The sequence below is a fragment of the Pongo pygmaeus genome, chromosome 18, assembly GCF_028885625.2.
Source record: "Pongo pygmaeus isolate AG05252 chromosome 18, NHGRI_mPonPyg2-v2.0_pri, whole genome shotgun sequence".
NCBI classification, from domain to species: Eukaryota; Metazoa; Chordata; class Mammalia; order Primates; family Hominidae; genus Pongo; species Pongo pygmaeus.
In genome coordinates, this window is record NC_072391.2 from 22,975,416 (window position 1) to 22,998,629 (window position 23,214).

At 39.6% G+C, this 23,214-nt stretch overlaps 1 protein-coding gene across 1 annotated transcript in view; it reads right to left on the reverse strand.

Annotated features, from left to right (window-relative positions):
• Positions 1-23,214, reverse strand: part of DNAH3 (dynein axonemal heavy chain 3) — a 211,951-nt gene that overhangs the window by 69,165 nt on the left and 119,572 nt on the right. The window contains exons 39-42 of the mRNA XM_054453424.2: positions 21,741-21,846; positions 19,127-19,256; positions 16,775-17,020; positions 207-310 (exon numbers count right to left, since the gene is read on the reverse strand). Of these exons, the coding sequence (XP_054309399.2) occupies positions 207-310; positions 16,775-17,020; positions 19,127-19,256; positions 21,741-21,846 (586 nt within the window). The remainder of the gene's footprint in view (positions 1-206; positions 311-16,774; positions 17,021-19,126; positions 19,257-21,740; positions 21,847-23,214) is intronic.

Here is a 23,214-nt window from a genome sequence, read left to right on the forward strand (position 1 = left end):
GGTTGAGTAAATTGAAGCTGAGAAAGGATACTGTGTCTCTTGATTCTAAAGCCCATGTTTTTGAAGGTCCACTGCAGCTCATGTTTAAATATTTTTCTAAAGAAAGCCCTTAAAACTCCTTGCAAAGACTGTTAATTCTTCCACCTGAGAGAATATTTGGATAATTCTGGAAACCAAAGTTCCATGGCCAATGATTCTCTTTATACCTTTGCACCAGCTGGAATTTTTTCCTCCTCTTTGGTGATATACTGTGTCCACGTTTCCCAGTGTCCACTAGCTTGTTTGATAAAATAAAAATCATAGATGCTTCCTGGACCCAAAGAAACAAAACAGATCATTAGCACATGAAGGCTTTACTTGCCTCCCATATTTGAGGATTTTAAGTCCCTCAGTTATCAGCATCTGAAAATGTATAACTACCAGTACTGGCATAGTTGTGGTGAAACTTACACATTGCTGGAAAGTGTATAAACTGAAACAACACTTTTTAAAGAGTAGTGACTTTATTATTTGTGTAAAAATGATAGGTGCTAATTATGCAAATTATTAAATTAGTTTTCATAATGTAAACAGCAAGTATTAAAATAGAACAAGGCCAGGTACAGTGGCTCACGCCTGTAATCCCAGCACTTTGGGAGGCTGAGGTGGGTGGATCACCTGAAGTCAGAGGTTCGAGACCAGCCTCGCCAACAGGGTGAAACCCCATCTCTACTAAAAATGCAAAAAAATTTGCTGGGCATGGTGGCACGTGCCTGTAGTCCCAGCTACTTGGGAGGCTGAGGCAGGAGGATCACTCAAACCCAGGAGGCCGAGGTTGCAGTGAGCCGAGATTGTGTCACTGCACTCCAGCCTGGGCAACAGAATGAGACTCTGTCTCAAAAATAAATCAATAAATATATAAAATAAAAAAAAAGAACAAAAAAAGAAGATAATAAATTAGTCAAAATCCCACATCCAGGGATAACTTTTGATGGCAATCCTTCTAGCCCTCTTTCTAGACACACAAACATACTGAAGATGGAAGGACAGATAGATGAAAGGATTTTATACGAAGGGGACTCATTGGACATATACTATTTTAAAATAACTATGTTAAAGTTAATTTTACTTAAATCTAGCAAAAGAAAAGGAGATTGAAGTGAAACTGAAGGACCTGCTGACTTTCAGGTACAGTTTTTTGCACTACAAGAGATACTGGGTCCTAAAAGGTATTTCATAATTTTAAGTCATTAAGGGATTAAAGTCATTATGCTTTAAAAATCATTTAATGTTATTTTGTTGTATTTTAACTTTCTATTGTGAGAAAAATTTAAAAAATGAAAGGAGAATAGTATAATAAACCGTCATGTATGCATTATCCAGCCTCAACATGATCATTTTGCCATTTTTGTCTCATCCATTTCACTACCTCCAACCAGCACCATATTCATTTTTCCTTTATTCTCTCTTCCTTCCTTCCTTCCTTCTTTTTCTTTTTCTTTTTTTTCTTTTGAGATGGAGTCTCACTCTGTTGCCAGGCTGGAGTGCAGTGACATGATCTCGGCTCACTGCAACCTCCACCTCCCAAGTTCAAGCAATTCTCCTGCCTCAACTTCCCAAGTAGCTGGGATTACAGGCACTCGCCACCACGCCCTGCTAATTTTTGTATTATTAGTAGACCCAGGGTTTTGCCATGTTGGCCAGGCTGGTCTCAAACTCCTGACCTCAGGTGATCCACCCGACTCGGCCTCCCAAAGTGCTAGGATTACAGGTATGAGCCACTGTGCCCGGCCCTTCCCCGTCTCTTTCTTTCCTTCCCTCTCTCTCCCTCCATCCTTCCTTTCTCCTCTTCCCTCATCTCTCCCCCCTCCCCTTCCCTTCCCCTCTTCCTTCTTTGGAGTATTTTAAGGCAAATTCTGATATCAGACCATTTCAATTGTGAATACACACGATTCAAGTTTAGACCATTTTCATTGATTCCTTTGTGAACTGTGAGGTGATTAACTCTTCCTTCCAGCTCCCCTTCTCTGGTTCCTTTTGTTGTCATTGACACTTTCACTTTGTCCAGGTTCATATTCATTTATGTTTTTTTCTGCAACCATAATTTCCCCATTCCTTAGTCTTATGTTTACATTTCAATAGATTCACTGCTCAAACTTTTAAATAGATTCAATGCTCAGGCCTTTTAACACAAACCACTTAAGAGTTCTTTGTTTTAATTCATCTCTTAGTTGACTAATTTTCTTCCTCTTTCTCTTCTTTCTCTCTTGCCTCTTTCTTTTCTTTTCTTTCTTTTTCTTTTCCTTTCTTTTTCTTTCTCTTTCTCTCTCCCTCCTTCCCTCTTTCTTTCTCCGTCTGTATTTCCTTCCTTCTCTCCCTCCCTCCTTCCTTCCTTCCCTCCCTTCTTTCTCTTTCTTTTTCTTTCTTTCCTTCCTTCCTTCCCTCCTTCCCTCCCTTTCCCTCCCTCCCTTCCTTCCTCTCTTTCATTCTTTCTCTCTTTTTCTCTTTTTTTCTTTCTTTTTTGAGACAGGGTCTCACTCATTGCCTAGGTCCAAGTGGTGCAGTGGTGCAATCACAGTTCACTACAGCCTCAACCTCCTGGGCTCAAGCAATCTTCTCACAGCCCCCTGAGTAGCTGGGACCACAGGCACACGCCACCACACTCAGCAAATTATTTTTTTTTGTGTAGAGATAGGGTCTTGCTATGTTGCCCAGGCTGGTCTCAAACTCCTGAGCTCAAGCAATCTGCCTGCCTTGGCTTCCTAAAGTTCTGGGATTACAGGCATGAACCACCATGCCCAGCCTCATTTTTTTTTTCCAAGAAGGGGCTTATAGGTGCTCAACTCTCTCAGCTCATACATGTTTGAGAATGACCGCCTGCTGCTTTTGTATTTTAACAGTGAGAGTAATAGTCTATGTCATATTTTCTTGTCTTCTAAGGTGTGCAGACATTGCTCTATTCTGTTTTTTTTTTTTTTGCATTTTAAATTGCTGTGCAGAAACTGAGGCCCATCAGATATTTACCCTGGAAGTCCAATAACTTAATTATGTTATATTTTCTGGTCAATTATTATGTATCAGTTTTCCTTAGAGCATAGCATACTCTTAGAATTGGTAGAAACAATTGTTCATTTTAAGAGAAGTTTCTGCATCTGTATCTTTGTATATATTATTTATACTATTGATTGGCGTTCTTAAGGAACTAGCATTATTTGGTCTCCATATCAATTGCATTGTCTCTAATTGCTTCAATGTTTTTCTCTTCTGTTGTATGTGTAATTATCTCAAACCTTATTTCTAAGCCTTATAGTAGATGTCTAGCCTTGTATACTTTATTTCTTTCTGGTTCTAATTCACTTATTAGATCATTAATGGCATTATTTTATTCCCAATCTGTTTCTCTGACTCTTCAGTTCCTCTATTTCTCTAATTTAGTAGTTTTATCACTTCATCTACAAACTTTCTACAGCTTTATTGAATGTAATTTACATATCATATAATCCAACTAGTTCAAGTGTACAATTCAATTATACTTTTAGCATACCAAAAACACATGTACATGTAAATATATTAATATTCACAGACTTGTGAAACCATTACCACAATCAATTTTAGAACTTTTCATAACATTGGATAGAAACCCCACACCTCTTAGCCGTCACCTGCCAATTCCCTCTCCCACCCACTTCGTACCCTGGCAACCTCCAATCTACTTTCTGTCTCTATAAATTCGCCTATTCTGCCTATATAAAGGGAATCATACAATATGTGTTCTTTTGCGACTGGCTTCTTTCACTTAAAAAAGTGTGCGTGTGTGTGTGTGTGTGTGTATTTGATACCAGGCCTAGCTGTCACCCAGGCAGGAGTGCAGTGGCACAGTCTTGCTCACTGCAACCTCAACCTCCTGGACTCAAGTGATCCTCTTGCCTCAGCCTCTCAAGTAGCTGGGACAACAGGCAGGCACCATGTCTGGCTAATTTTTGTAGAGACGGGGTTTTTGCTATGTTGCCCAGGCTGGTCTTGAACTTAGCTCAAGTGATCTGCCCACAATTGGATTGTTTAACTTTTGAGTTAAATTAAATTGGATTGTGTTTAACTTTGGAGGAACTGTCACAGGCTCTTTTTCAAAGCTACTGCACCATTTTACATTTCCATTATGGTAGATGAGAGTTCTGATCTTCCTGCATCTTCACCAATACTTGTTGTTTTTCATCTTTTTAATTACACCCATCCTAGTTGTTGTAAAGTAGTATCTCATTATGGTTTTAATTTGCATTTCCCTGATGGCTAATAACATTGAGCATCTTGTCATGGGCTTATTGGCCCTTTGTGTATCTTTTCTTTTTTTTTTTGAGACAGGGTCTCACTCTGTCACCCAGGCTGGAGTGCAGTGGTAAGATCTTGGCCACTGCAACCCCTGCCTTCTGGGCTCAGGTGATCCTCCTGCCTCAGCCTCCCCAGTAGCTGGGACTGCAGGCAGGCATGCACCATCATGCTTAGCTAATTTTTGTATTTTTCGTAGAGATGGGGTTTCGCCATGTTGACCAGACTGGTCTCAAACTCCCGGGCTCAAGTGATTTGCCCACCTCAACTTCCCAAAGGCATGAGCCCCAATGTGCCTGGCCTGTATATCTTCTGTAAATAACTGTCTATTCAGATATTTTGCCCATTTTTAATTGGGTTGTCTTTTTATTATTAAATTATCATAACTCTATATATGCTAAATTTGAGTCCCTTATAAGGTATATAATTTGTAAGAAATTTCACCCATTCTGTGGGATTTTTCATTTGATGTTGTCCTTTGAAGCATGAAAGTTTTTAATTTTAATGATGTTCAGTTTACCTATTTTTTCTTTTGTCACTTGTGCTTTTGTTGTCTTAAGACATCATTGCCTACTCCAAAATCATAAAAATGTGCATCTATGTTTTCTTCTAAGAGTTTTATAGTTTTAGTTTTTACATTTAAGTCTTTTATCTATTTTGAGTTAATTTTTCACTACAGTGTGAGGCAGAACTACAAATTCACTCTTTTACATGTATAATTCAGTTGTTCCAGCATGATTTGTTGAAAAGATCATTCTTTTCTTATTTAATCATCTTGGCACCATTGTCAAAAATCAAGTCACCATAAATGCAAGAGTTTTCCTTCTGGACTCTCAATTCTATTTGATTAATCTATATTTCTGTTCTTTTGCCAGTATACCATACTATTCATTTATGAACTTAAAAATTTAAACTTCTATTATTACAAAATTCTTTCAACAGAAATATTTTCTGGCTCTTGGTTCATGTCTTCTGTTAACATTCTCTCTCTCTCTGTCTCTCTCTCTCTCTCTCTGATGTGTGCATGATTGTCTTACCATTCTGCTCTGATATAATTGGGTAAATTCTTCCTGACATTTTTCCCAACATTATCTGGGGCCAGTTTATCTTATCTACAGTGCTGGCCACTATTCAAGGAATGGTGTGTGGCTTTCTTTCCTATAGCCTTAATCTATAGGGTTGGGTAAAGGGAAAAGCTCAGTTACCCTTGCTGGAAAATCTGAGCATTGTACCCTTTCTCTGAAATCTGTCTACATTTCCTGAACCATGAATCCATCTCACTCCCATCCTAGCTAGTGATGTGCCCCACTCCTGCAGGATTCAGCTCATGTCCCCACGCAGCACAGGGTTCTGGAAGATGCAAAACCTGGCGTTTTTTCCCATCCCTACTAAGGTCCTCCAGCATCACACAGGGGCTTCCATGATGCAGAGTTTCTCTTAGACCTTTTGTGCAGCTGCCCAGCCATCATCATAGTCCCCTTTCCTCTCCAATGGTGATTTCCAACGAGAACTCTTAGAATGTTGTCAACTGACCTGCTTTCCTCTCCCCGTCACTCTTAGCAAGACAGAGGGATGGCAGGTTCTGAGTTGGGAGATACGCCAGGCCAGAATCTTGTTTTCTCTCCTTATTCACTACTTCACAGTGTTTGTAGAATTAAGTTGTAATTCATTCTTTGGTTATTGCTGGGTACTTTTTAGGATTAAAAAATGTTTGTTGTTGCTGATTTTGTTAAGTATTTTAAAAGTGAGCTTCTGTTATTCTACGTCACTCTGCAGCCTTACCTAGAAGTCAATCTGGTGCAACACTTTTAGAAAGCAATCTGGCACAATGCTTACAGAGCAACAAGAATGTTCTCTAAGTCAGAAATCCCATTTCTGGGAATTTATCATAAGGAAATAATTCACAATGAAAATAATCTGTATACATGAGTATGCAACACCATCTGTGATAGCAAAGAAATAACTTACATATCCTACATTAGGAGACAAGTAAAATTAGCTCTTATAAGATGGATGGAATATTCTTTGGTCATTAAAATGATAGTTCAAAAGCTAAGTATTAGCATAGAAAATGCTTTTAAGAAACAATGATAGATAAAAATAGACTACAGAGTGAAATATATACCATTATGGTAACCATGTAAAGAGATGAAATCAGGTAGACAAGCAAGGAAACAGATTTTTTGAAAACTGAAATGACTGTGATACAGTGGTATGAACAAAGAGATACTTATTGATAATTTTTATTTAATAGAATCGAATTGCTTTTACAATAAAAAGGAGACACTAAAAGACTGAATCGGTAAAATATTTTTCCCTCTTCCTTTGCTGATGTTGAGCTAGAGCTAATTTGTGGCTTGATTTGGGAACATTTAGGCTAATGAGAAAAGATTTGGCCGGGCGTGGTGGCTTATGCCTATAATTCCAGCACTTTGGGAGGCCAAGGTGGATGAATCACTTGAGTCTGGGAGTTGGAGAACAGGCTGAGTAACATGGCAAAATCCTGTCTCTATAAAAAATACAAAAATTAGCCAGGCATGTTGGCATGTGCCTGTAGTCCCAGCTACTTGGGAGGCTGAGGGGGGATCACCTGGGCCTGGGGCACTAAGACTGCAGGAAGCCATGATGAGCCATGACTGTGCCACTGCACTCCAGCCTGGACAACAGAATGAGGCTCTGTCAAAGAAAAAGAAAAGAAAAGAGAAGGAAGGGAAGGGAAGAGAAGGGAACGGAAGAGGAGAAGAGAAGAGAAGAGAAGAAAAGAGAAGAGAAAAGATTTAACTAATAAAAGTAGATTTACCAGCTGTGTGATCTTGGCTAAGGTTACCATTTGCACACCTGTAAAATAGGCCTGATTTTATGTCAAGCTCAGAAAACCACTACGGAGAATGAGTGAGATATACATGTCAAACATCTAGCATAGTTCTGGGCACACAGAAGGCACGGTAATGTTTAGCTCTAGCTCTTCTTGGTTTTCATCAGAGTAATGGCTCCTGTTCTCTTTGTGTTGTGATTATAACTGAAACTCTGGTCTGGGTGCGAGAGCAGAAAGAGGAGAATAGCAGAAATTCAGGAATGGATTGGTAATGAATTGGTAAATGACTTCTATCACCCCTACCATCCCTACCCAGACTCTGCTTTCCTCTCCTGCACTTGGGAAAATAAGGTAAACTTCTCAACTGAGCAGTGAGTGACTTTTCAAAGGTCACACAATGAATGAGTGAATAAAGAGAAATTTAGCACTTTCTGGACAAATGGATCCCTGGGTTGACAAACAAAGGTCCATGTCAAACAATATGAGCCCAACATTGACAGAATCCCACAAGGGTCTGCTTGCTTTCCTTAGTGTATGCTTCCCAGTGTAGTTCCTCCAGCACTTATTTGAGAGATCCATTTATGCCATGTCTTGTATATCATGAAAATCCTAGAAAACAATGTCCCATAAAGTCAGGAAAGGCCTTCCTGGAGCACTCGGCATTAGAATTTTAATCGTGGGCTCTCATGGACAGGCTAGAAAGGCATTTTAAGCTTTCGAATACGGTTATAAGAAAGTACAGGGTCTTGCTGTGTTGCCCAGGCTAGTCACAAACTCCCAGCCTCAAGCGATCCTTCCAACTCAGCCTCTGTGTAGCTGGGATTACAGGCATGAACCACCATGCCCGGCCAAAACCTGTTTTTTTTTTTGTTGTTGTTGTTGTTTTTAAAACAAGCTGCTGCAAAAGAAGATATACACTAAAGAAGTCAGTTTGCAGGACACGATGAAAATTGTGGTTTGTTTTATGCTGCATCTGCTGGGTAGGGTATGGAGGGAGGAGATGAGGCCATCCTTGTGGACAAGAGACATTATAAGGGAAAATTATCTAGAAGGTGAGTGGGAGCTGTGCACATCACATCATTGGCTCTCTAGCTGCAGAAGGAAAGGGAAGAGGTCAACACAAAGTGATCTGAAAGTGAGGTCAAGGGCAATTCATGTACCATCTCTGCAGACAGAGCATAAACAGATTGATCTTGAAGGATGAGGAAGGCAGAAAACAACACGTGGAGCCTGTGAAAAAAATATTGCAATGCAAAGGAATGTCATATGAAGATTAACCTGAATAATTTATCTCTGAACTTTTTTTTTTTTTGAGACAGGATCTCACTGTATCACCCAGGCTGGAGTGCAGTGGTCATGCATGGCTGTAGGTGCATCACAGCTCACTGCAGCCTCAACCTTCTGGGCTCAAGTGATCCTCCTGCCTCAGCCTCCCAAGTAGCTGAGAATAGAGGTGTGTGCCATCATGCCTGGCTAATTTTTTTTTGTATTTTTTGTAGAGACAGGGTTTTACAATGTTGCCCAGGATGGTATCAAACTCCTGGGCTCAAGAAATCCACCTGCCTCAGCCTCCCAAAGTGCTGGGATTACAGGGGTGAGCCACCGTGCCAGGCTGAAACTTGTTTTATGCAGGACTTGAAGCCAAATTTCAGGAAAACTGTTTGGTATCTTCAATAAGGTGCAGAAAGACCTAACTTTAAATGAAGCAGGAACAGAAAGCAACAAAAGAAAAACAAACTAAGATGAAAAGACAAAATGAGATAAAAAGTGAGATGGATGCCCTAAGAGATGATGATAATAGCAATAAAATTGCTCACATTTATTTAACATTTCCTACATACCATGCTTTATTCAAAGTACTTTTACATGTATTAACTCATTTAATCCTTACTATTATTATTGTCCCCATTTTATAATTGAGGGAACTGAGGAGGATAAAGAAGTTGCTCAAAGTCACCCCAGTAGTAAGTGTTGGAGCCAGGGTCCAAACTCTGACAATTTCACTCCATGGCCTGTACTTTCTCATCTTTGCACTAACAAAGCCTGGCACAGAAACAAAAGATACAAAGGCAGAATTAAAATCATTCAAGACAGTAAAAAGAATAATTGAAGTTGTGGGTGGCTGACATTAAAATGAAAAGTGCACCTCGAAAGACCAAAGCCCCAAAACAAGAAAAAAGGAGATGATGGTTATGGGAGCCAGAAAATAATTTTTTTCCTTGCTGACGGAAAGGATGCATCACATTCCAGGCAAAATAAACAAAAGGGGACACAGTCTGTTAAAAATAAAACAGAAACAAAACCTACAAAAACATTAAATAAAAAACATATGAAAAACAAACTACTACTTTATATATAATTCAACCTCACTTCTAATTTAAAAAAGAAGAAATTTAAATTAGATACTATTTTCACTTTTCAAATGTAAACAGAATGCCAAGATACATGAGGCAAAACTGATAGAACTTCAAGGAGAAATAGACAAATCCAATATCATAGTCGGATACTTCAACCACCCCTGCCAATCAGTAATTGGCAGATAACAGTCAGAAAATAAGTAAGTAGAAATATAGTGAAACCAAATAGCACCATCATCAATTAACAGGATTGAATTGACATTTATTACTTTATTCAACAACAGAAGACTACATATTTTCTTAAGCTCATGTGAAACATTCACCAAGATAGAACACATTGTGGGCAATAAAACACTTTTTAATTTTTTTTTAGGCAGGGTCTCACTCTCTTACTCTGTCACCCAGGCTGGAGTGCAGTGGGATGATCATGGCACACTGCAGCCCCCAACTCCTAGGCTCAAGCAATCATTCCACCTCAGCCTCCTGAGTAGCTGGGACTACAGGTGTGCACTACCACACCCAGCTAATTTTCGTTTTTTGTTTTTGTAAAGACGGGATTTTGACACGTTGCTCAGACTGGTCTCAAACTCCTGTGCTGAAGGGATCCTCCATCTTGGCCTCCTAAAGTGCTGGGATTACAGGTGTGAGCCACTGTGCACAGCCAAAAAGAAAGATCTAAAATCAATAATCTAAGCATTCATTTTAGGAAACTAGAGAGAGCAAATTAAATAAAAGGAAGCAGAACAGAAGAAATAAAAATTATTGCAGAAATCATGAACTTGATGACAGGAAATTAATAGATAAAATTAACAAAAGCTGTATCTTTGAAGGATTAATAAAATTGATAGGCCGGGCACAGTGGGTCATGCCTATAATCCCAGCACTTTAGGAAGGTGAGACAGGTGGATCACTTGAGTCCAGGAGTTTGGGACCAGCCTGGGCAGATCCCATCTGTTAAAAAAAAAAATTGATAAACCTTTAGACAGCTTAACCAAGAAAAAAAGAGAAGACAGCACTAATATAAAGAATGAGGCTGGCTGGGCACGGTGGCTCACACCTGTAATTCCAGCACTTTGGGAGGCCAAAGCAGGCAGATCACCTGAGGTCAGGAGTTTGAGACTAGCCTGACCAATGTGGAGAAACCCCATCTCTACTAAAATACAAAATTAGCCAGGCGTGGTGATACATGACTTTAATCCCAGCTACTCGGGAGGCTGAGGCGTGGTGACACATGACTTTAATCCCAGCTACTCGGGAGGCTGAGGCAGGAGAATCTCTTGAACCCGGGAGGAGGAGGTTACGGTGAGCCAAGATCACGCCATTGCACTCCAGCCTGGGCAACAAGAGTGAAACTCCATCTCAAAACAAACAAACAAACAAACAAAACTAAAAAAATGAAAGAAAGGCCATCAGTACTGATTCAATGGACATTAAGAGGATAATAAAGGAATATTATGAACAACTTTACGCCAACAAATTTGATAAATAAAATAGACCAGTTCCTTGAAAGACATGATTTACATGATTCACATAAGGAGAAGTAGATAATTTGAATAGGCTTTTATTCATTAAAGAAATTTAATCAACAATTAATAACCTTCCAAGAGGGAAAGTACCAGGCCAAGATGGGTTCACTGGTGAATTCTATCAAACATTTAAGGAAGAAATGATACAAATTCTCTACAATCTCTTACAGAAAATAGAAGCAGAGGACACACTTTATAACTCATGCTATGAGGCCAGCATTACGCTACTACCAAAGCCAGATAAACACATTATAAGAGAGGAAAATTACAGACAAGTATCTCTCATCAACATAGATGCAAAAATCTTCAACAAAATATTAGCAAATCAAATCCAACAACATATGAAAAGTATTACACACCATAATCAAGTGATATTTATTCCACTTGATTATTATTATTCCAAGGTATATAAGGCTGGCTCAACATTTGAAAATCAATTAGTGTAATTCATTGCATTAACCAGCTAAAGAAGAAAAATCATATGATCACATTAATAGATTCAGAAAAAGCATTTGACAAAATCCAACATCCACTCATGACAAAGACTCTCAGTAAACTAGGAATAGAGGGAACTTCTCAACTTGATAAAGAATATCAATGAAAAACCTTCAGCTAAACATCACACTTAATGGCCAAGAACTAGATGCTTTCCTCCTAAGACTGGGAGCAAGATAAGGAAGCCCTTTTTCATTACTTCTCTTCAGCATCATACTGGAAGTCCTAGCTAATGGAATAAGACAAGAAAAGGAAATAAAATATTGGGAAGGAAGAAATAAAACTGTCTGTCAATGGCATAATTATGTAAAAAATCCCAAAGAATCCACAAAAAAACTCCTGTAACTTATAAGTGATTGTAGTAAGATGGCTGGATACAAGACTAATATACAAAAGTCAATTGCTTTTCTATATACAGTCAATGAACAAGTGGAATTTGAAATGAAAACACAATACCATTTATATTAACTCCAAAAAAGAAGGAACTACTTAGGTATAAATTTAACAAAAAATATACAAGATCTATATGAGGAAAACTATAAAACTCTAGCCAAAGAAATAAAAAACAGTCTAAATAAATAGAGAGATAATCCATGTTTATGAATAGAAAGACCCTAAATTATTAAGAAATCTGTTCTTCTTGACTTGGTCTAGGTAAACACGGGCTTAACATTATCCAGCAATAGCATGTCTATGTGTTTCCTAAATGAATTAACAGAAAAGTTATGTTCACAAAAGGCCTTTACATAAATGTTTATAACTGCTTTATTTATAAGTACCAAAAATGGTAATAAACCAAAATGTCCTTTAATGGGTGGATGGATAAACATACATACAATGAAATATTATTAAGTGATAAAGAAGCAATCTAACAAAGAACAAAAATCCATGTAGGAACCTCAACTGCATATTGCTAAGTGAAATAAGGCAGTCTAAAAATTTCACGTACTGTATGATTCCAAGAATATCATGTCTTGGAAAAGTCAAAACTATAGAGACAGTAAAAAGATCAGTGGTTGCTTGGGGATCAGGGAAGGAAGGGAGGATGAAGAGGTGGAGCACAGGATTTTTTGGGTTGTGTGAAACTATCCTGCATGATTCTGTAATGGTGAACACATGACATTTACATCTTTGTCAAAACCCATAGGACATACAACACAAGAGTGAACCTTAATGTAGACTATGAACTTTGTTCATAATAATTTAGCAATATTGGTTCATCAATTGTAACTATAATACCACAGTACTGCAAGATGTTAATGAAAGAACTGTGTTTGTGTGGGTGAGAAGAAGTGGCATATGGAAACTCTCTGTATTTTCTGCAACATTTTTCTATAAATTTAAGACTAAACTCTATTAAAACTTTTTTTAAAGGAGAAGAAAGTTAAAATGCTATATGATTTTCATATTTCAAATTGCTTGAGATTTTTTGTTTTGTTTTGTTTTCTGAGATAGAGTCTTGCTCTGTCGCCCAGGCTGGATTGCAGTGGTGTGATATCTCAGCTCACTGCGACCTCTGCCTCCCAGGTTCAAGCAATTCTCCTGCCTCAGCCTCCCAAGTAGCTGGGACTACAGGCGCCCACGACCATGTCCAGCTAATTTTTGTATTTTTAGTAGAGATGGTGTTTCACCATGTTGGCCAGGCTGGTCTCAAAATCCTGGCCTCAAGTGATCCGCCTGCCTCAGCCTCCCAAAGTGCTGGGATTACAGGTGTGAGCCACTGTGCCTGGCCAAGATATGATATTCATATTTCAAATTGCTTGAGATTTTGAAAAGACAATACTCAGTGAGGCACAAGGGAAGTTTAGCAACCAAAAGCTTTAAAATGTTACCAACCTCTTGACTCAGCAATTCTATTTTAGGAAATCATCATAAGGAAATAACAATGAATTAAGTAAATATCATTAACAACCAGAATGTTGTTAATGATAGTAAAAACTAGGAGATAAAAGTACAGAATGATCTTATATTTTAAAAACAAACCTGGAGACACATACATGCATAAGAAAATGTCTAAAAGAATTGTCATCAAAATGTTAATCATGGTTGTCTTTTTATCACATATTTTTATTGTACATTTTTTCTTAAAAAATAAGAATGAACTTCATACCCACCACGATGGCTATTATCAGTAAAACATACAGAGAAAATACAAGCACTGGTGAGGATGTGGAGGAATCGGAACTTCTGTGTATCGCTGGTGGGAAGGTACAATGTTGCAGCCTCTATGGAAAACATTACAGCAGTTCCTCAAAAAATTAAACATGGCATTAACATATGATCCAGATTTTCACTTCTGAGTATATACACCAGAAATAGCAGAGACTCAAAAGACAGTATTTGTACACCCACGTTCATAGCAGCTTTATTCGCAATAGCCAAAAGGTGGAAGCAACTCAAGGATCCACTGACAGATGAATGGATAAACAAAATGTGGTGTATACATGAAATGGAATATATTCAGCCTTAAGAAAGGAAATTCTGACACATGCTACAACATGGATGAACGCCGAAGACATTATGCTAAGTAAAATAAGCCAGTCACAAGAAGACAAATACCGTATGATTCCTCTTACATGCAGTACCAAGGGCAGTCTAATTTATGCTGACAGAAAGTAGAATGGTTATTTCCAGGGTAGGGGTGGAGAAGGGGCATTGGGGGAGGTACTGTTTAAAGAGAACAGTTAGTTTGGGAATGTGAAAAACGTCCTGGAGATGGAGGGAGGTGATGGTTGCCCAGCAATGTGAATGTACTGAATGCCACTGATTTGAACAATTACAAATGGTCAAAATGGTAAATTTTGTGTTATGTGTATTTTACTATGACAATAAAATAAGCAAAAATCATCCAAACCAAAAACTCAATGAATGCATGACAATCTGACTAATGGATTGGTACAGAGACAGAGCCTCCCTGTGGTTCATCTTGTGAAAGGAGCATATCTTGGGACCCCAAAATCATTAAGCTAAAAGGAAAAGTCAAGCAGGGAATCACTTAGGGCAAACCTGCCTCCCATTCTATTCAAAGTCACCCCTCTGCTCACTGAGATGAATTCATATCTGATTGCCTCTTTTGGAGAGGCCAATCAGAAAACTCAAAAGAATGCAACCATTTCTCTCTTATCTACCTATGACTTGGAAGTCCCCTCCCCACTTCAAGTTGTCTCACCTTTCCAGATGGCACCAATGTTCACCTTACATACGTTGATTGATGTCTCATATCTCACTAAAATGTATAAAACTGTGCTCTGACCACCTTGGGTGCATGTTTGTTGTCAGGGCTTCCTGAGGCTGTGTCACAGGCAGGCGTCCTCAACCTTGGCAAAATAAACTTTCTAAATTAACTGAGACCTGTCTCAGATTTTTGGGGTTCACAAATCTGACAGATGGCCATGTATCAAATGAAGTGTGCAAGCTGTGCAGAGAAAGAGTATGTGGCAGGCGCTAATAGTATCTACTTGCTCATTCATTATTTTGTTATTATGAAACATAATAATGTTTCATTATTATCAAACATACAGAAACATGGAAGACACTGTACAATGAACATTTGTATACTCACCTTCTAGATTTTGCCATTAGCTTTTTATTTGTTTTAGTACATACCTGGTCGTCCCTCTATCCTTCCTTTAATCTATCTTTTTTTTAAAAAAAAAATCCAAAATTAATTGTAAGCATCTACACACTTTCTCATAAATACTTCAGCATGCTTATCATTACCTAGTGTTCAGTATTTGTTTATATATTTTTCCTTTGATATAAATCTTACAATGAAATGCACACATCCTAAGCCCACATTTCTAAGTTTTGGCAAATGCACATATTTGTGTAATCCAGGTCACTCTTAAGACATGCAACATTACTATCTCCCCTAGAAGTTCTCTCATGGCCCTTGATACATGTTTTTTTACAATCACAAAAAGTAAAGCTATTTGGGAAGTACTTATAGTATGATCCTCTTTTTGTTCTAGGAATACAGAAAAAACTGAAAGAAAACATAAGAAGTGATATTTCTGGATAGTGGGATTACCACTGATCTTAATTTTCTTCTATTCCTTTATCTGTATTTTCTAAATTTTATATAATGTCTTACTTGGGTGGTAGAAAAACAAAACAAAAGCGACTTAGAAGAAGCATCTTCCTTATAAGAAATGATGTCACACACATAAGAATATTTATAGTCACTAAGTGATCATTTTGAAGACAATGTATGTAGCGAAATTGGAAACATTTCAATATGATATTAAAATGTAACTGCAGGCCCGGTGCAGTGGCTCATGCCTGTAATCCCAGCACTTTGGGAGGCTGAGGCAGGTGGATCACTTAAGGTCAAGAGTTCGAGACCAGCCTAGCCAATGTGGTGAAACCCCATCTCTACTAAAAATACAAAAATTAGCCAGGCGTGGTGGCGCATGCCTGTAATCCCAGCTACTTGGGAGGCTGAGACAGGAGAATCTCTTGAATCTGGGAGGCAGTGGGTGCAGTGAGCCAAGATCGTATCACTACACTCCAGCAGGGGCGAGAGAGCAACACTCTATCTCAAAAAAAAAAAAAATTATAATGACAAAATTAAAAGAAATATTAATACCATAAGTACCCTATACGAAGGCATGGCAACACACACAGAAATAGAAAGGAATAAGAAAAATGCAAGTGTCTATATTTCTCATTTTGTTTTGGTGATGGAATTATAGGTAATTTCTCCAAAAATAAAACAGTCATATCCTCTTTTTCTAAATTAAAAAAGTGGTTAAGTATCCCATAAAACCCTGACTTCAGGACCACCCATGGGCCAACTCTATTTTTTTTTTTTTTTTTTTTTTTTTTTTTGAGACACAGTCTAGCTCTGTTGCTCAGGCTGGAGGACAGTGGCATGATCTCAGCTCACTGCAACCTCTACCTCCCGGACTCAAGCAATCTTCTTGCCTCAGCCTCGTGAATAGCTGGGTTTACAGGTGCATGCCACCACGCCTGGCTAATTTTGTTTGTATTTTTAATAGAGACGGGGTTTCACCATGTTGGCCAGGCTAGTCTTGAACTGCTGACCTCAAGTGATCTGCCCACCTCAGCCTCCCAAAGTGCTGGAATTACCAGTGTGAGACACCACAACCAGCCAATGATGATATTTTAATTCTGTCATTCCTTACATATTTATTAGCCACCATGCCTGGCCTTCCGTGGCTTTTGTAAAGGGCTCACCTGTCTGCACATTCTGGTTGTGTTTAGAACATGTAATTCCAACTATTAAACTAGAACATAACAAACAGGTTCTAAATTACCTCTTTCTGGAAAGATGTTGTTTTTGGTGAGTTTGACGCTTTTGGGCCTTGGGTGGTTATCATCCATGCCCATGATCAGGTTGCGGAAAAACACATCAAATTTCTTTCTGCTGTCTGCATTGATGGTGCCAGCCACGGTCCACACCAAGGAAAAGAGAAACAGTCCTTGGAGCCAGAGAAAGATTTGCTGACTTGACAGGCCTTCACCTAATTCCATTTCCTCCTCTTCTACTGCCCTGATTTCATCTAAAAGTGAGAAAAGCGAATCTCAGGACAAAGTGCAGAATGCCACAGATGTAAGGGCGGTGAACTGGTTGGCTTTGCCTTTGAAGGGTCTGGGCCGGAAGGGCGACTGATATTGGTAGAGTGCCTGTCACCTACCAGATCATTTCGCATGCATTTTTTTTTTTTTTTTTTTTGAAACAGGGTCTCACTCTGTCTCCCAGGTTGGAGTGCAGTGGTGCAGTCACAGCTCACTGTAGCCTCAACCTCCCGGGCTCAAGTGATCCTCCCACCCCAGCTTCCTGAGTAGCTGGGACCACAGGCACTAGCCACCACATCTGACTGATTTTTGTATTTTTTATAGAGATGGGGTTTCGCCAGGTTGCCCAGGCTGGTCTCGAACTCCTGAGCTCAAGCAATCCACTCACCTTGGCCTCTCAAAATGCTAGGATTACAGCCGTGAGCAATATTTTTATTTTTACTGCTATATAATAATATAATATATATATATAAAATCACTACATATATATATATATATATATATATTTTTTTTTTTTTTTTGAGATGGAGTCTAGCTCTGTCGCCCATGCTGGAGTGCAGTGGCGCAATCTTGGCTCACCGCAACCTCTGCCTCCTGGGTTCAAGTGATTCTCCTGCCTCAGCCTCCCGAGTAGCTGGGATTACAGGCACCCACCACCTCACCCTGCTAATTTTTGTATTTTCAGTAGAGATGGGATTTTACTGTGTTTTTGGCCAGACTGGTCTCGAACTCCTGACCTCTTGATCCACCCACCTCAACTTCCCAAAGTGCTGGAATTACAAGCGTGAGAGACCGCACCCGGCCTTTACTGCAATATTTTTATTGTGGTAAAATACATGATATATAATTTACCATCTAACCATTTTTTAGTGTATAGTTCAGTGATATTAAGTGCATTCACATTGCTGTGCGACCATCACCACCATCTATATCCAGAACAGTTTTCATCTTGCAGAACTGAAGCTCTTTGCCCATTAAACAATAACTTCCCCCTCCACTCTCCCTCATCCCCCTTGCAACCAGAACTCTCCGTTCTGTCTTTATAAATTTGGCTACTCTACGTACATTAATTATAGAGGTAGAATCACACAGTCATTTTGTGACTGGCTTATTTTCTTAGTATAACGGCTTTAGTGTTCATCCAAGCTGTAGCATGCATCAGAATTTATTTCCTTTTTAAGGCTAAATAGTATTTCATTGCAAAATTACAATACATTTTGCTTATTTGTTCATCCATCGGTAGACACATGGGTTGTTTTCACCATTTGGCTATTGTGAACAAGAGGTCTATGAACATGGTTATATAAATATCTGATCGAGTCTCTGCTTTCAATTCTTTTGGGTTTATATGCTAAGGTGAAAGTGCTGGATCAGTAAGTCTACATTTACTTTTTTGTTTTTTTGGATATGAATCTCTTATCAGAGAGGAGGTAAGATGGGGGTCCTGCTATGTTCGTTTCCCCCTAGGATATCCCTGTGAGGTAAAAAGGGCAGGAATTACTACTCTCATTATATGAATGAGGAGCCTTAGACTGAGGAATGATGGGGTAATTTGCACTAGAATACCCCCCAAAAATCAATGTCAGACGAAGACTAAACACATGGACTTTCCCTACCAAACTCTACTATCTGAACTCCAAAGGCTTGCTTGTTCTAGATCAAACAGCCAGTCATGTTGTAATTCAATGGGGGCCAAAGAGAGGTGGGAGCAGAAAAAATAGCCAAGGTAGGCCAGGCGCTGTGGCTCATGCCTGTAATCCCAGCACTTTGGGAGGCAGAGGCAGGTGGATCACTTAAGGTCAGGAGTTCAAGACCAGCCTGGTCAACATGGCGAAACCCCATCTCTACTAAAAATACAAAAAAATAGAAATGGTGTGTAACTTAATCCCAGCTACTCGGGAGGCTGAGGCAGGAGAATCACTTGAACCTGGGAGGCAGAGGCTGCAGTGAGCCAAGATCATGCCACTGCACTCTAGCCTTGGCGACAGAGTGAGACTTCATCTCAAAAAAAAAAAAAAAAAAAAAAAGAAAAGAAATAGCCAAGGTAGACCCATCCCCCATGTGGCTTAAGAATCATGGCTAGCACTTACCAAGCAGAGAAGAGTACAGTCTCATCATTGAGAAGGCAAGGTGGATGGGAGATGTTTGGACAACAAATTTACAATGAAGGCGACCAAATTCCAGGCAGGGCTGGACAAGCCACATGAACATGTCATTGACCTGAGAGTAGAAACCTCCATGAGACTTGGAGACATGATCAACAAGTGAGTTGAAGACCAAGAGCTTGGTCTACCTTGTGAGGCTAGAGATGCTGGTTAGACTGCTGATTTTACATGTAGGTGCATTGGGGGAAAACTCATAGGCAACAAGACCCCTATCTCAGCATCCTCCTTCAGGGTCCTAAGACTGTTGCCCACAGGCCATGTTAACTCAGTTTCCCATCCGCATTCCACTGCCCAGAGCGGATACTCAGAGAGGCTTGGAAACACTCTGGGTCAGCTACAGGATGCATAAAATGTGTTTGGAACCCAACTAGTGTATCTGCCTTTGTTTCTATAAAAGGTATTAGGAATTCTAAACAATTAATTTACAAATGACTGTTAGACACTGATGAGGTGGGACTCCTGTATAAATTAGTCAAAGAGAGTACAGAGCTAATTTGGGGGGCTCATTTTCAGTAATGTACCAAACGTATGGGTAGGTTTATATGTTATTTGGGGGTATCATGATTCTTGCCTCTAGTGTCTGTTCTCCAGTCCATTTACTCTTTTAAAAAGTTATCCGACTTGCTTTTCTTGTAATGCTTTTTTACACTTTTGTTATACTTTTTTAAAAAAGATTTATTTGTTTACTTACTTAATTTTTTTTTTTGAGACGGAGTTTTGTTCTGTCACCGAGGCTGGAGTGCAGTGGTGCGATCTCAGCTCACTACAACCTCCGCCCCCACTGGGTTCAAGTGATTCTCCTGCCTCAGACTTCCTGAGTAGCTGGGATTACAGGCACGTGCCATCATGCTCAGCTACTTTTTGTATTTTTAGTAGAGATAGGGTTCTACCATGTTGGCCATGCTGGTCTCGAACCCCTGACCTCAAGTGATCCGCCCACCTCAGCCTCCCAAAGTGCTGGGATTACAGGCATGAGCCACCACGCTCAGCCTCTTTGTTATACTTTATTTGTGACTTTCCCTATACACATTTTTTTAAGAAGTAGGAAGGCCATCACTAAATAAATACACACTTAGGGGCGGATCTATATAGATAATATATGTATGTGTAGATGCATTTATATGTATATATAAAAATACGGGTATACATGGAAATGTGGTATATCAATTCAGTCAACAAATATTTATTGAGCATCTACTAATTGCACGGTAGTAGTGCTGGGGATAAACAATGGAAAAGGTAGACAAGGAGCCCTTGTGGAGGGTCAGGGAAGACAAACAATAAATAACTAATCCAGCAGGGACATCAGTAAAATACCTACAGATCATGCAAAGTTCTAGCAGGAAACACAAAGGTGTTATGGTGAAGAATAACAGGAAGGGTTTAAATAGGATAAAGAAGGCTTCCTGGAGGAGGAGATTTTTGTGTTGAGAACTGCATGATGAGGGTGGAGCCAACTCTGAGATAAACTGAGGCAAGAGTCCCAGGAAGAGGAATAAAAAGAGCAAAAGCCTTGAGGTGGTGAAACCTGGGCTTGTCTTGGAAACAAGACAGGACTGCTGGAGACTGCTAAGCTGAGGCTGAGAAAGAGCAGGCAATGAGATTGCAGAGGCAGGCGGGGCCAGATCACATAGTCTCATGGGCCCTGATAAGGAGTTAAACTTTGTGCCAGGGACATTGAGGAGTCCCTAAATGACTTTACATATATCGGGACTTGGCAGCTTTTGGTGTGTGTGTGTGTGTGTGTGTGTGTGTGTGTGTGTGGACTGGCGCTTGAATGTGCACATGGATATGTACTTGCGTTTACATATTATCCATGTATGTAGGTGGTGACAGACATGCAGCCGCCCTACATAATCCCCCAAAGAGTTTCCATTGTGGGAATAGACCCTCCTTGGATTCCTCAGTGGGAGACTTTCCTAAGCATTCTATTAACACAGGGACGGGCAAGAGGAACCACAGACACCGCTACTCCCTTCCTGCTTCCGGGTCTGAGAGTGTGGTCAGGTACCCGCCTAACCCGAACTTTCCCACCTCCTTAGAGAAGGGAAGAAGGGAGTGGTCGCTCACAGTAGCTGCAGTGAAAGCACTTCTAACTAGTTCCAGTTCCCTCAAGGTGGGAGGTGCAGAGTCCAGGTTACAGGGATGGGAATTGGCAGCACAAAAAGGAACATCTGGCCCATCTCTAGAGAAACTTCTACAGACATTTCTGTCAGTGGGGCAATGAAGAAAGAGGTGACATTTCAGCTTCCATAGAGAACATTCCTCAGCACTGGGATTCTCCACTGGGGAGCCAGGGAGTGATGGGGAAGGAGGAAGAGGAAGGAGAAATTGACTGCACCACCCCATGCCTACCATATGGAGAAGAAAGTTCAAAAAATGGCAGGCAGCCAGGAAACAAGATAACTGGGGACAACAAGGGAATTCCCTGCCCCTTCTTGCCTCCAGGGACTATGAAGGTGAAGATGTACCTAGAAGATCCTCAAGATGAAAAGCAGGGAGACAGGAGGAGGGGAAGGAAAGGGTCTGAGGGGCTCACCAATTCCCTGTGCTCCTTGGTGAGACTGGAGGGCAGGGTGTCCATGTAGGAATCCTTCAGGGGCTTCCAGCCTAGTTGATGGGGCTCCATGTAGATCATCCCACACCTGGGAAGCACAGAAGACCAGTTTAGGTGCTCACTTCTTTGTTACTACTACGGGTTAACATTTATTGAGCATCTACTGCATGTCAGGCACCATGCTAGGCATTAATGGATCTTGACAATAACCTAGTCCCCTGGGTTTACCCACCTTGAATCTTGTGTTCATCTGCCCCTTGATTTCTTTCCTTCATATATAGTTTTATAGCATTTCTATATGTTCCCAAAATGTTTATTTGTTTGTTTGGAGACAGTGTCTTGCTCTGTTGGCCAGGCTGGAGTACAGTGGTGCAATCTTGGCTCACTGCAACCTCCGTCTCCCTGGTTCAAGTGATTCTCATTTCTCAGCCTCCTGAGTAGCTGGAATTACAAGTGCGTCCCACCACACCTGGCTAATTTTTTTGTATTTTTAGTGGAGATGGGGTTTTGTCTTTAGTAGAGACAGGGTTGGCCAGGCTGGTCTAGAACTCCTGGCCTCAAGTGATCCATCCACCTGGGCCTCCCAAAGTGCTGGGATTACAGGTGTGAGCCACCATGTCTGGCCTGTTCCTAAAGTGTTTATATTTTTATTTTAGTTGTTTTTAACAATTAAAAAGGGGTACCATGCTACAGATAATATTTTGATCTTTTATTATTACTATATAATAATAATATAGCATATAATAGCATATAACCATTCAGTATATATATTATTATATATTAGCATATAATAATATAGTATATATTAGTATATAGTATAACATTATATTATATATAATATACTGTAATTGTAGATATAATTATGTAATTATATAATTATGTAATTATAGATGTAATTATAGATATATTTATAGATATAATTATATTATTATGTTATCTGTGTTATATATAATATTGCTAAGATTTTGTCCTTAAGAGAGTTACTAAGATTTATTTATATAGTTATATGTCAGTGCAGTTCTTTTGAGTACTTTATTATACATATTACAATTTCTGACTCTATTATACTTTATTAATTCAGTCTTTTGTTGTTGTTGTTGTTGTTGTTGTTTGTTTTTTAGATGGAGTCTTGTTCTGTCACCCAGGTTGGAGTACAGTGGTGTGATCTCAGCTCACTGCAACTTTTGCCTCCTGGGTTCAAGCAATTCTGACTCAGCCTCCCGAGTAGCTGGGATTACAGGCACCCACCACCATGCCTGGCTATTTTTTTTTTTGTATTTTTTGCTTAGTAGAAATGAAGTTTCACCATGTTGGACCAGGCTGGTCTCAAACTCCTGACCTCAGGTGATCTGCCCGCCTCAGCCTCCCAAAGTGCTGGGATTACAGCATAAGTCATTGTACCTGGCCACCAGTTAACTCGATTAATAGGCATTTGGGCTGTTTCCAAGTGTTTGTT